Consider the following 14071-nt stretch of genomic DNA (forward strand, 5'->3'; position numbering starts at 1 on the left):
CAGCTTTAAACAGCTACAGAAGAAAAGCTCCAAGAATGTCTCATATAATTAAAATTATAATTAAGAGAATATTGTAGAACATATTTCTTCATCTTTCTTTGCTTTGAAGAAAAAATAATTTAACCCATTATTCAGAAAGGCTTGTCACATACTAAGGTGTATTACTCAGTAACAACAGGTACTTCAACACTAATGATGCCTTGACTTAATCTAACTGACGTGACTTCATTTAATGCTCTTTCATGCTTTAAAACTGTGTTTTGCTGCTTATAACTAAACACAATAAGCAGTAAAAAAGCAGTTTAAAAGCATAACGTTAAAAACGCTAAAACCTGACAGATCCCAGTAATCTGCAGATTCCAGTTCCTTTATTTATTTACAGTTTTCTCATTATGCTTTGTAAAAAATGTTTAAAAAGTACTCACCCATCCAAAGGGGTCTTAAATATGTATCCATTTTTTATATAATGTATGGGAATGATGGTCTTGTCTGCTGACAACAGATTTGGGATATGATTCCAGACCTTTTCAGGATGTTTCACAGTAAAAATCATTATTTACATGTTTTTCATCCATTACAGGCTGGGGGGTTTCTGCTTCACAGACAGCCAATCAGATGTCTCTAAGCAAACGTTGTGGTTTTAAAAAAACCTGGTGGTTCCTGCTGGTATGATGTGCTCTTTTAACAGAAGACTGTTCTGTCATAATTGTGACCTCCACAAATGGGGCATCTAGGCTCAGTCTATTATGCAAATCATGACTGAATTAGCCGAATGTGGGAGAGTGTTTTTTACATTTCAGACTTTCAGACTAGGAGAATCAGTTCTGTTCGGAAAAAATGGGACACTGATAAGTCACTGTTAAAATGCTTAAATCACATTAATTCATGCAGTAAAAAAAGCAGGTAAAACAAATATTCTATCTCAATTTTTTCACAATGTGAATCTGACAGTAGTACATTTCATCAAATCCATTATCAGTGGAACAATAGAAATTATGTTTTGTTTAATTGCAATACTTTAATTAGCCCATGTTCTCAGAGAAAGCAGAATTAATTGCACTACAAAATATTTATGAACCTGCTGAAAATTACAAAATGAAAATAAAAAGACCATTTTAACAGAAATGCAGTCGTACCAAATATTGATTGTAATTGACGATTCACCTTAAATATCTAAAATAATCCACCAGAAGTCTAAAATTCTACCATGATAGCACAGTCCATTCCTCTCCACAATTTCTTACCAGGCTGTCCCAGTGTTTGTTTTTTTTTCTGGAACATAATCGCAACTTTTCAAAAACCTAATTTAATTGACAACTTGGCAAAGGAAGAGTAGTGTGAAATGTCCACTTTTGAAGACTCCAACTTGCCACCCAGGACCACCACCCAGTGTTGATCAGAAGTAAAGTACTGTCAAATTTATGACTACAAAATCAAATAAAAATATGAAACTCTACTGAAATGTGATAATATGGCACAAGAAACCAGGTGTAGTCACCTGCTTTGTAACTAATTTGCAAACCAAATGGCCTTTGGTACACACGCTCATTGACATTAACAACACAAAACACATCCAGTGTCGCTTACAGGATGGTTGACAGAAAACAAGTATCAAAACTCCTATTTTGCATAGCTGACTTCTTCTGTGTGAAAAATGGCTGTAGCTGTAGTGTTAACAGATAAACTCTTGTAAAGTGGCTTAGATCCCCCATCTAGCCACATTCAAGATTTAAAATGCTTGAAAACTTGATTTGAAGAATTTGCAGGGAAAAGCTATAAGGATCAGCAAAATCTTATGTGCACAATTGTGGGTTGACAGGTTCGGTACCTCTTTTCTTGAATGATCTTCTATAAATGCCTTATAGATGCTCACCTGACATTCAATTAACATTCTTCTAAATGTGTAATAAAATTAAGTTAAATATATAGATTTATAAAAGTTTTATATATATACATTATATATATATATATATTTTGAATGTCTATTGAATGTAACGACCTAACCTTAACCTTGACCTTTTAGGGTTAGGCTTAGGGTTATATTAAAGGTTTAGATTAAAATTAGGGTAAGGGTTAGGTTTTAGGGTTGATTTAAGGTTAAGAGTAAGGTTAAGGTTAGGATTAAGGTTAGGTTTAGGGTTACATTCAAGAACACATTGAACTTAAGAGTTCAGTTGTATTAAATAGACATTTATTTGAACGTTAGTTGAATGTCGGTTGAGCATCTATGAGGCATCTATAATGTACTATCTAAGTAAAGCAGTACCACAGGTTCTGTAGTTGATACAGCTGGCTTCTCAAGTCTGATGATAAAATAATGTCCTGTTGAGGCTTTGATTTGAATTGGGTTAAATTGGCAGCATTTACATTGATAAGACACAATCCACACATCAACTCATAGACTGAAGTAGTTTTTCTGCAGCTTACATGGTTCCTACTTCATGTGGTTCATGTGGTATCCTAGGTGGTTGCTATGATGTTCCAAATTGCTTCATTTCAGGCAGCTCATATAGTGTTGTTTAGTGGTTGCTAGGGTGGTGCTAGGCAGTTGCTAGGGTATATCAGGTTGTTGTCAAGTGGTTACTATGGTACCCCATGTGTTTGGTTGGGTGTCACTAGTGTATTTGTATCATCGATCACTGGAGCGGTTCTGATAGCTCAAAAACTACGAGATAGGTTCAGCCTCAGATAAAAATATAGTAGCGCATTGCTTCGCAATAATGATAATGATACTCCTGAAGCTGCAGCTAAAAATGTAACCAAATGTAAACAAATAAAAGGGTCTAAGAATCATTGAAGATGGTGAATGATTTTGGCTTCATTTGTTTTGAATGGAAGGTAATGAAACCACATTCCACAGTCATTGAACAAAACCAATAATGTGATATTGATATTTATTCATATTTATTTACTTGTTCATCTGAAAAAAAAAAAAAATGTTCCTTAATATTCTTATTAAAAATCTTCATTTAGGCTAAAAATAAATATCTAACATATTTAACAACAGTATCTAAAGCAAAACAAAACACAGAAACTAATAATAATAATAATCTACTAATAATTAGAAATGTTAGAAATTGATAATTTGGTAGAATTACTGGAAAAGTTATTAATAAAATGACTTTTCATCCAGTGACAGGTAGTGGACAAATTGTTTGTACTTTATTTTTACTGAAATATAGAATTTGGTCTAATTTGCATAGCCGTGACTGGATTCTTCATGTTAACAATGTGATGTAGTGGAAACATGTCCTAAAAAATAAAGAACCCTATGGAATGCCATACTGTATATCATATTCACATGAGTGATGCTCAGCCTTACTTTCTACCCTTAAAATATGGACAGAGACAGTTCAAGAAAGTTCTGAGATTTCTAAGAAGAATATCATGATTTACTGTATCAAACACTAAACTTGACTGATATCTTTTATTTAAAATAGCATAACCCCATCACAATTCTTCACTAAGGTATGTCCCTCATCATTGATTAGTAACCTGTAACCATGCATATGTTATGATGTATTTATGTATTTTTTCTTTATTAAATTCTTTGTACAATTATAAATTACAGAAAAAAGCATCTTAGTTATTACTATGCACATTTGTCATGTTCTGGAGTATATTACAATAACATGTAATTATAAGTTATACAAGTAAATTACAGCAAAATTATAATTTGTATATAATTAATAAACTAAATCAAATTTAAAGCAGTGACAAACTGGCATAAAACATATTTTTAAATAAGATACAAAAATGTGACCCTAAATATGCAAACGTATTTACAACATTAAAATTAAATAAACTAGCCACAAAAATAATAAACATTATTATGAACTGGATAATTATCCTGAACAGTTTTTATCTAGAGACTGTATGTACAGTAGTCCTGCTTTAGTTTTAATGAGAATGTAGAATTCCCTTCTGTCAAATCTGCTTGTTTGGTGCAACTTCTCACTAATTGTAGGGACAACATGCCTTCATCAACTTCCTGTACTGCTGTCTGACCTGCAAGAAGATCAATCACAGTGAATTTACTGTTTTACAGTTATACAGTTATTCTAAATGTACAAAATTTCTAACTTCAGTGTTTTTATTATTTTATTTCAGAACCAGTCATTTCAAATACTTCTACATACCCAGAGGTGCAGAGGTCTTATTAAGCTTAATGGGACAATGGCTATATATGCACTGCATGGCATGTCTACACACTTTCATCTACTGTAATTTTAGAATGGCTATATTTGGTAAAGTGTTGTGCTGCACATATCTACATATATAGTCAATCAACATACAAATTTGTTCTTCTGTTGAGGAATATGCAGAAGTAAAAGCTCAACCACACATTGCTTATACTCTTAAATGATGTTTAATAAACATGCTGCACTGTGTGGGTCCTAATATTCCAATGAACATTGGAACACTGCAACGACATTCCTGTAAACCTTCCAGCAAAAGTAAACATAGCAGTATGAGAAAGGAGGAGTGAGTGGATTTTTTAGAGTAGGTAATATTTACTGTAGTACTGAATTGGCCCCACTCAGTTCACATCAAAAGGGGACCATAAAGCAAAAATATGGGGGAGACAGTGGCTGACCTCTTGGTTGAGGACACAGTAGACCAGGAAGATGAAGGTGCCTTGCTGGGAGTTGAGGAAGAGGAAGAGAATTTCGAGGACCTCACTGCCATTTGTGAAGAAACCCAGAATCCAGGGGCAACCGAGGATGGCACTCTGGACCAAGGTTTTAAAGACAAGAATTCTACAGAGAGAGAGAGAGAGAGAGAGAGAGAGAGAGAGAGAGAGAGACTGTTATCATTTTATTGTTACACTTTCATATGTGTTAAAATGTAAAAAATAGGAGGCCTTTTACTTGATTTCTTTGATCTGGGAGAGGTCACTGTTCAGTCCTGCCAGTGTAGATCTGAGGGTCAGGATGATGATGATGAAGAGTACCAAGTTGAACTACGAAAACATGGACACATTTTAAATTGAAGGTTTTTAAGCTCTATAATTAGGGCTGAATTAAGCCCCATTTAGTGGTTTTCATGGGGAGGTGGGATGCTGTTATTATTCCCAAAGTTTCTCAGTGATGTCAGTCATTTTCATGGACTGCTTACTTCCACATCAGTAAAGATTCCAGCACCTTTTATCTTAAAAGGCTCTGTAGGATCCATAAAAGAAGCCATTAAATTAACATATACCCTTACATATACAAATATAACCTTTCCTCAAGTATGGAGGCATCCAAGGACGCATTTCATTTTGTTGTGCGTCATGCACAGATACCATGGAATTCTCAGGCTGTTGTATAACGTTCAATGGTAAAATCCAGAAGACAAGCCAAAGGTCTCCTCATCATCAAAAGACTATTACTGAAGACTTCTACTGAATTCAGATGTTGAGTCCAGAGGTTCAGTTCAAAATCTGTAGATGTTCACTGATTAACTGGTCTAATACTCTGGAACTGGAGACTAACTGGATTAGATTAGAGATTAAGGGACCAGGGTGAGGATAGGGATTAGGTTTTCAGTTGAAGTTAAACTAGGTTAGATTTAGGCCCAGGGTTAGTGTGATTGGTGTGGCGCAACAGATAACACCACTACCTGCCACTGAGCTGCCACACCCTGTGGGAGACTGGGGTTCGATTCCCGGTCTGGGTTACTATGCTGTGCTATGCCAATAAGAGTCCTTGGGCAAGACTCCTAACACTACACTGACCCACCTCTGTAATACAAGTAACCTTGTAAGTCGCTCTGGATAAGAGCGTCTGCTAAATGCCATAAATGTAAATGTTAGAGTTAGGATTGGGGTTTGGGTTACGGTTAAGGTTATGGTTATGACTATGGCCAGGCACATTAAGTCTCCGTCATGTAATGAATCAACAGAAAATCTACTGAATGTCAGTAAAGCATCAACTGAATTTCTTCAGAATATCCAGATACTTCACTGCTTCTGATCTGCAGTTAATGTGTTACAGATATTCTGTAAGGGTTTATTAATCATCTACAAAGAACCACTTTAAATAAACTGTTACCCTTTCAGCAAGGTTTTCATCTGGTAAGTAATAAATGAATCTAAATCTATATGGCAGTATATTTGATTAAGCACATACTGCAGGACATATTCAAACTTACCACAAGAATAAAACACACAGGACCCAGAAAGCTCCACATAAAGTTCCTTTCCATCTTAATCCAGCATCTACACAGGGGGAAAGAATGAAATTAGCATTGCCTGATCAAAATACTGTTCATACAAATCTTTATAATGAGCTTATGAGCTAAACCTCATCTAATAAAACCAACACCTAATTTCTTTACTCACTGTGGACTGCCATATCCTTCAGGAAACAATCCAACAGACACGCCCACCACAACCAGGGGAATAATGTATCCAATCACGATCAGACATTTCCAGCCGAGAATCTCCTTCTGCTTGGATTTGATCTTTGTGAGGTTCTTCACCGAGATAAAGAGCAGCACAGCTTCGATTAACATCCATACAAAAGCAGAGAGGAAGAGGAAGTGCAGAATACCTGCCAGTACTGCACATGCCTAATAGAGAAAAGCGAGAGCATTGTTTTACTTTCATTTGGATCATTCTTTCACCCACAGACAGTTATTACATTATCACCACCATAGTGGTCCTTCTTAGATGATGAAATTGAACCCAGTATTATAGATGAAGCAGTTTCTCGAACCTGTAAAGGCTGGATGTGTTGTAGGAACTTCTGTGTGAGGAGGAAGAGGAGGTGAGCCAGCAGCAGACTGATACACAGGTTTAATCGAGCGGTGTTGTTCACTCTCAGGTTTCGCCGACAAATTGCAAAGGTCAGAAGATTCAAGCTGAGAAACACCAGCCCCACTGCCACAAGTACAGTGTTGAGCATGTCCAAGCGATCACCACTGCTGTCCTATTTTTTTGATAAACAAAGATGACTAACTATTAAGCTCCCAGTTTCTGATGTCCTTATTAAAATCGTCAGAAATCAAACTGCTAGAGAAAACATTTAGTGGTATGCTCACTCGCCCTGTTAAGAATATTTTTTCTGTAATTTTTGGAGATACCTAGCCCTGATCGTTTGTATACCTCACAACACTAACTGTCACTGCATTGACAGTACTTGTAGTACACACTTTGTCAAAGGGTTGTTAAGGTGACCAATTACAAATCAATTCAAATTCATATTCTCAATAAAAAGACTTAGTAATTAGTTTGCATTGCCTTCAAATTATAAACACAGGTCCACATTTTAAGATGTATGTAGCAGTCTTAATATTCTTCACACGAAGACCTATTTGTTGTGTTTCACTATTAAATAGGAAATCCACAACAGTAGAATCTCACAAATGCAAATTGATGTAAAGAGGGGGACAGAGTGGATTCTGAGCATTTCTATTGGTTATTCATCAAGATATTCTGACACAATTTAAAGAAGAACTGCCAGATTTGCATTATGTCAAAAAGTGAAAACAACATCAACAATGGAGATACAAGTTTTTTTGCCTGACAGCAGATCTGCTCTCTACAGAAGTAAGCAGACGTTATACATTTAAAAGCTATCATTCAGTGTCCTCAACTCCAAAGAGCCAAGATGAAGATCCACACCACAAACTAATATCAAGTAATACAATAAATAAATGACACCAAGTGCTTCTCCATCAATCAGCCTAATGCCGTTGTCTTAATGCTGAAGACACCAGATCAGGATAGATGGATGAAATATTGTTTCGCATGAAACTAGAGAGCAGAACATTGTCATTTACATTTCTACATATCTAATAGGTATCCCTCCTGATTTCTTACCCTGGGTGGCTTATGCTGCATGATGAGAGCGAAGGTTGACAGGTGTTCACAGGAACACACAGTGTGGCTGCTGTTGCTCTGAAGAAGATAACAACCATCTACAATCCATGCAGTGTTATTCCAGTACACACAGATGAGATTAGAGTCAGATAGAAGTTCCTGGCCAAAGAGATGAAAATCAAAATCAGCATAGAGATCAATTAGATAGATAGTTAGCTAGATAGACAGATTCGAACTAATGAATATTTTCAGCTACTTTAACTTGCACCTATTGCTGATACAGATGTGCAAATGCCCACACAGAGCTGTTTAATCCCTGTAGAGAAGTCTTGCCAATAGAATAGGACTCTCTGAAGCAGATAAACATCATAAAGCCATAGGTACCATGCTGCCTAATGCCAGGCGTGGGCTAGAGAGGCATAAAGCCCCCCAGCATTGAGCTGTGGAGCATTAGAAGAACTGTGTTCTCTGGAATGATGGATAGTGCTCCATGCAATACTTTTGGGATGAGTTGGGGAATTGGTAATAATGGGGAGGGACTCATGAACAGCCATGTCGCTAAATGCAATCAAATAGTAGATAGATAGATAGTAGAAAGCCTTCTGTTCTGGACAGTAGAGACAGTTAGTTAATCAAAAACAGGATAAACGTTTTAATACCCTTGATTTGAGAAGAAACAATAAATAGGCAAATGTCCCAAAAGTTTTGTCCACATAGATTAGATTTCTAATCTAATCTGAATGTTGACGTTAAATATAAGCTAAATTTATACCACTGATTTCCATGAACACATGTTTATGCTGTGATGGTTTTAAATGGAGTATAATTCTTATAACACAGCCCTTATAGTTTTATTTAGGACTCCTATTGGTAACAAACGAACAGACTCACTGCAGTGTGTTGCAGGGTGAAGTTGACAGGTTTGGTAAGCTTTGTGTTGGTGATTTTGATCAGGGTGGCCGACACCACAGTGGACATCATGCTTTTCTGTGTGTTTTCAGCTGTGCTAAAGAGACTGGGGTCCAGCATGTTGCTAACATTGGTGTAGCTCATGAATGCAACTGCAGCTGATCCTGAATCACAAATTTAAATAAATAAATAATCAATCTGCCTGTCTGTTTAAGGATGTGTGTGAAAGTGTGTTATTTTATGAAACCATCTTGAAACTGTATGTCAAAAGCTACAGTTTTTGACCAGATAGAAAAAAGAACATTAATTTAACAGTAAGAGATGGAAAAAAACACAGGGAAAGGATTCAGTAGTACCATTGTTTCTCTTTGCAATCTTAATGAGATCAATATCCAGAATAGCTGAACTCGTATTGAGTGGAGGAATATTTTTCATCGAGGCATTCGGTCCAACCATAACTATTTGAATCTCTGACAAATAATAAATAAAAAAGAAATGTATTCATAAATTAGACAATTAGACAAAATGATAGATAGATAGATAGATAGATATATAGATAGTTAGATAGATAGATAGATAGATAGACAGATAGATAGATAGATAGATAGATAGATAGATAGATAGATAGATAGATAGATATTTACCTAAATTTGGGAGCGTTATTGGTGTGACATTGTAGGTTTCTACTTTTGTCACCAGTGCAGACACCAGTTTCTCAGTAACCATTATAACAGTATTAGCATTCTCTACTTTGTATTGGTTAGAGGCTCCAGTTATTACACTGCTATTCATCACTTTACTCAAAGTGTCAACCACAACCTAGTCCATCACCAGAGAGGCAAACACAAATAATTAGACATGCAAAAACATGGGAAGTTGTCCATCAAATCACAAAGCATTCAGTAAATAAATTAACCAAAATTCTCACATTTTTCGGTAATTCTGTAAATGTGGCATTAAGAATCTGCTCCAAGAGCTTCTTTCCAGCTGTCTCTGAGAAATAAGGCTAAAGTACAACACCATGTAAAAAATCAAGGCCTTTTTCAAAAAGTCTCTTTAATAATTAATTATGTTTTAATTGAGTTCAGTGAGAGTATAGAACCTTTAAACTGACAAAGAACATCTGCATCAAATGAATCTGCGTTAGACCATTAGACATTAGACCAAGGTTCCTCACATTCACACATATTAGACTCTTACAAACATTTTTAATTTCATTCAAAAACATAAATAAGAACTTCTTTATGTCTAACTTATTTTCATTTTGTAAACCTTGGGTGGTCCAGACTCCCTGATGAGAGCGACTGTAGTCATCTGATCACAGGAACACACAGTGTAGTTGCTGTTGGTCAGGAGGGTATAACAACCATCTACAATCCATGCAGTGTTATTCCAGTGCACACAGGTGAGATTGGAATCAGGTGTACGCGCCTGGTCAAGGACATAAAAACACAAATTAATTTTAAAATCTCATTAAAATAATAGATGAACAGATTCACATCCGTATTTCCTCATCTACAGTGTGTCTGGCTGTAGTCAATATGTCATGCTAATGCTCAACACAGCCTTTCTGTACAGCTTTTTTATTGGACAGTTCCATGTAACAATAGATCTGTTGCTGAATTTGTATATTTGTGTTTTTTTATGTTATTGAGTTGTTGAGTTAATGAATTACTCTACATGTTTAAATGTTTCTGGACACCCCTTCTAATGAATGCATTCAGCTACTTTAAGTTGCACCGGTGGCAAATACAAAACGTTATGGCTTATCTAGTCCCTGTAGAGATGTATTGCCAATAGAATAGGACTCTCTAAAAACAGATAAACATGAACCTAAAAACCCTTCTTTTCTGGACAGTAGAGACAGTTACTCCAACAAAAGCAGAATGAACTATTTTTAATACCCTTGATTTCAGAAGAAACAATGAATGAGTAGGTGTCCCAGTACTTATGTCAGTATAGTGTATGTCCTGGTGATTACAATACAGGAGTAACACCCAACCAACCACTTAGAGTAGCACAGTAACCACTTGGCAGCAGATGAGCAACCACCTACGACACTACCTGGAATATCATATCAACTGCCTAGGAACCACTATGCAACACACCTGTAATTACTATTGCAACTACATAGCAACAACCTAGTAACACCTTTCAACCACTTGACATAGCACAGCAACTAAGTATGTCAATCACCTGGGACACACCCAGCTAGCAAAGTGCACTTTTATAGTTGAAATTAGAAACAAACTCACATGAATGTGTTTCATAGTGAAGTTGACCGGTTTGGTCAGCTGTGTGCTGTTTGTTTTGAGCGGCATGGCCGATATCACAGAAGACATCATATCTTTCACTGTGTTAGCAGTTGTGTTGAGGAGGCTGGGGCTCAGAATGCTGGCTAGGTTGCTATAGCTTACTAAAGCCACAACAGCTGATCCTAAAGCGCATCAGATAAACAACACTTTCAAATCTACAGCCAATTAAAAGCTGTATATAAATATAAAAAGTTAAACATGATAGACTTTCCAAATACCATTAATCTCTTTTGAAATCCAAGCATATTTCAAGGAAGACATGCTTGTATTGAGTGTTTTGATGGGGGATTCAGACCCCATAACCAGAATCTCTGATAAACCGAAACACAAATTAAGCAAACAATATTTCCACCATTGAAATATGTAAATATATGGAAACATGCACTTCTTGAAGACATCAATAAGCTAGGATAAGATTATTTACCTAATTCTTGAAGGGAAATGTTGTAGTAGGCTCCTGGTGTGTTCATCATGAGCACAGACAGCAGTTTTTCAGTGGCTTTAAGGACGGAGTTGCCATAGGTAACCAGCTTGTTTTGGTCAGTAACATTTTTCAGAACATTTATAGAGTTCTGTATCTTATTAAAGTACTCTGTTACAACCTAATCAAGATGAACACAGATAATTACTGACAAACAACAACAACAACAATAAAACAATAAGTCTAGGATGCTGAATGTTTATGCCGCATTTACAAGATTTTGATATCATTTACATTAAATACAAAGTCATCTATATAACATGCTAGAATGTAGCAAAAGATGGTGAGAACAGACTCAAGCAGGTGATTTTCCCAAGAACTACTGTGAAGAGGGTTGATACTTCGTTCAGTTTTTGAAAGATCTGCTGACAATGAATGTATTGTTACCTAGAAATTTCACTTAACTTCACTTAAAGAGCAAAGCTAGTTGGAACAATCTGTGTAAATGAAATTTGCAATCCAGTCAAATCTAGGATTTGATACTTTCCCAAGGCCTTTACATACATATAAATTTAACATTGTACAGAAGGAACACACAGATCTTTACTGTACACAGATTATAATATATTTGTACAATTTCTTTAGCAGATGCAAGCATCTGCAACCCTTTCAGCACCCACATTTCCTCTGTGAGTAGTCGTGTAAGTAACAAAAAAGAAAGAATTTGTAAGGAAATGAGCCAAATATTCCTTACGTTCAGTGAAATCACTGTAGCTGTGCTGTTCTTAAGCTGATTCAGGACATCTTCTGCACAGTCTGTTGTGAATGTTGTCTAGAACAAGTACAATATTAAACAAATTAAAATATAAAAATGACTATCTGTAATACTATAATAAAATCTACAACAACAACAAATACAAGTTTTTACTTTATAGAGCTGTTAGTGGTTATTTGTAGGTTGTCTTTCATATTTACCTTGCATTCACTCCGTTGCTTGATAATAAAATCTGAAACATTAACCAGAGTTATGCATGTTCAAATCTGAATTTAATTGTAAGTGTGCAGTGCTCAGTTATGGAGATTTAAAGCTGATGTGGTTTATTTACAGGTCTTCAAGTTAAACTTGTTATTATTACTATTATTATGATGATGGATAAAACAAATCAATAGAAATGTTTGATTTACTAGGAATAACTGGAAGTGAAGTGTTAGAGATTAACAGGAAAGCAGCATGTTAGCTAAGAAAATGTTTTTGATGTGTTCAAATGTTCTTTTTATTTTGGCAGTTTTACACAATGTTTAATGAATAGTTATTTCTACCATTTGTAAGCAGATGTAGTCTGTTCTCACCCATTTCCTTTTAACCCACATTGCTCGTTAGCAGCTAAATGTGGAGGTACAGTATTTTAGTCACATCAAGTCAGGTCAAATTAAGTTAAGTTAAGGGCCAATTGGCATGACCTTACTTCAGACTTTAAGAAAACATAGAAATTTAAATTTAAAAATTTATAAATTTAAAATTAAGAATCAGCACCTGTACATCCATATGAGTCTCCTGTGGGAAGGAAGCCTTCAGGTATGGAGAGTCCTGAGTTACAAACACAGCTACCATAAGGGAGACCGCACTGAGCGTTAACACCACAGGAAGAAGTATAGCAGGACGAATGACCTGCAGGAGAAATAGCCAAAAAAAAACAAAAAAACAAGTGGATTAAGATGAACTGTTCATAGTCCATTGACTCCTACTTCCCATTGCCTATTAAATTAAATCATGTTTTTTACTTGCATTTATGTCCACATGGTGGCAGTGACAACTAATATTCAGTGTGTTAGCAGGGTCATCCACAGTCCTTTGACAAGGTTGTAGTTTGAAGTTCCTTGTACAGTTCAGTAAGGTTTGCTGTGTGATATCGTCTATATTAATTTTAGTATAAGTTATGAGGGTCATATCATACATCATACAGCCATAATAGCAGCATTTCTGTTGCCAAGTGGTTTTACACATGGTACACTGTTGCTTTACACATGTTATACAGAACCACATTTTGACCACCATGTAGCAAAACCACAGAAACTGCTGAGTAACACCATAGCAATCACATAGCAACACTATAGCAGCCATGTAGCAACATTTTATCAGTCACCTAGCAACGCAAGCAATTTACCTAGTAATAATTATTATTACCCACTGTAATATATTTGTTGTTGCAAAAAATACAACAATATTACTAATATGAATAATAGAATATTAACAAAAAATGATGATGATGATGATGATGATGATGAATATTATTATTATTATTATTATTATTATTATTATTATTATTATTATTATTATTTATGCATTTAGCAGGTGCTTGTATCCGGGGCAACTTTCAAAAGGGTTGTGCTATTTACTCAAGAATAACCATAGTTTGAATAGACAAAAAATCCAAAGATAACTCTAAGCTCTATTATTATTATTATTATTATTATTATTATTATTATTATTATTATTATTATATGTATACAATTTTATAATAATACATTAAAACAAAGCAAATACTACTATGTATAACATTATTATTATTATTATTATTATTATTATTATTATTATTATTATTATTGTGTATGTATTGT

The 14071-nt window shown here is 35.2% G+C and overlaps 1 protein-coding gene across 1 annotated transcript; it reads right to left on the reverse strand.

Moving 5' to 3' along the window:
• Window positions 1-3957: 3957 nt before the first annotated feature.
• LOC140535565 (adhesion G protein-coupled receptor E3-like) lies at window positions 3958-11561 on the reverse strand. The gene is made up of 10 exons (XM_072656963.1): window positions 11456-11561; window positions 9073-9186; window positions 8699-8880; window positions 7808-7966; window positions 6702-6914; window positions 6326-6555; window positions 6136-6202; window positions 4872-4963; window positions 4598-4760; window positions 3958-4008 (listed from the first exon to the last, which is right to left on the reverse strand). Exons 1-10 carry the CDS (start codon window positions 11502-11504, stop codon window positions 3958-3960), a joined length of 1320 nt encoding a protein of 439 aa, XP_072513064.1. The 5' UTR covers window positions 11505-11561.
• Window positions 11562-14071: the final 2510 nt, after the last annotated feature.

Source organism: Salminus brasiliensis, chromosome 15 (genome assembly GCF_030463535.1).
Source record: "Salminus brasiliensis chromosome 15, fSalBra1.hap2, whole genome shotgun sequence".
In the NCBI taxonomy this organism is placed as follows: Eukaryota; Metazoa; Chordata; class Actinopteri; order Characiformes; family Bryconidae; genus Salminus; species Salminus brasiliensis.

Bases quoted from the DNA above. Each gene is read 5' to 3' on its own strand.
- LOC140535565 (XM_072656963.1), bottom strand. From the start codon at position 11,504: ATGATGAACACACCAGGAGCCTACTACAACATTTCCCTTCAAGAATTA. The intron at 4,964-6,135 runs GTAAGTTTGAAT...ATGTTTTCGTAG, and splicing joins CTGTGTGTTTTATTCTTGTG to TTCAACTTGGTACTCTTCAT. The intron at 4,761-4,871 runs GTAAAAGGCCTC...CTCTCTCTGTAG, and splicing joins TCCCAGATCAAAGAAATCAA to AATTCTTGTCTTTAAAACCT.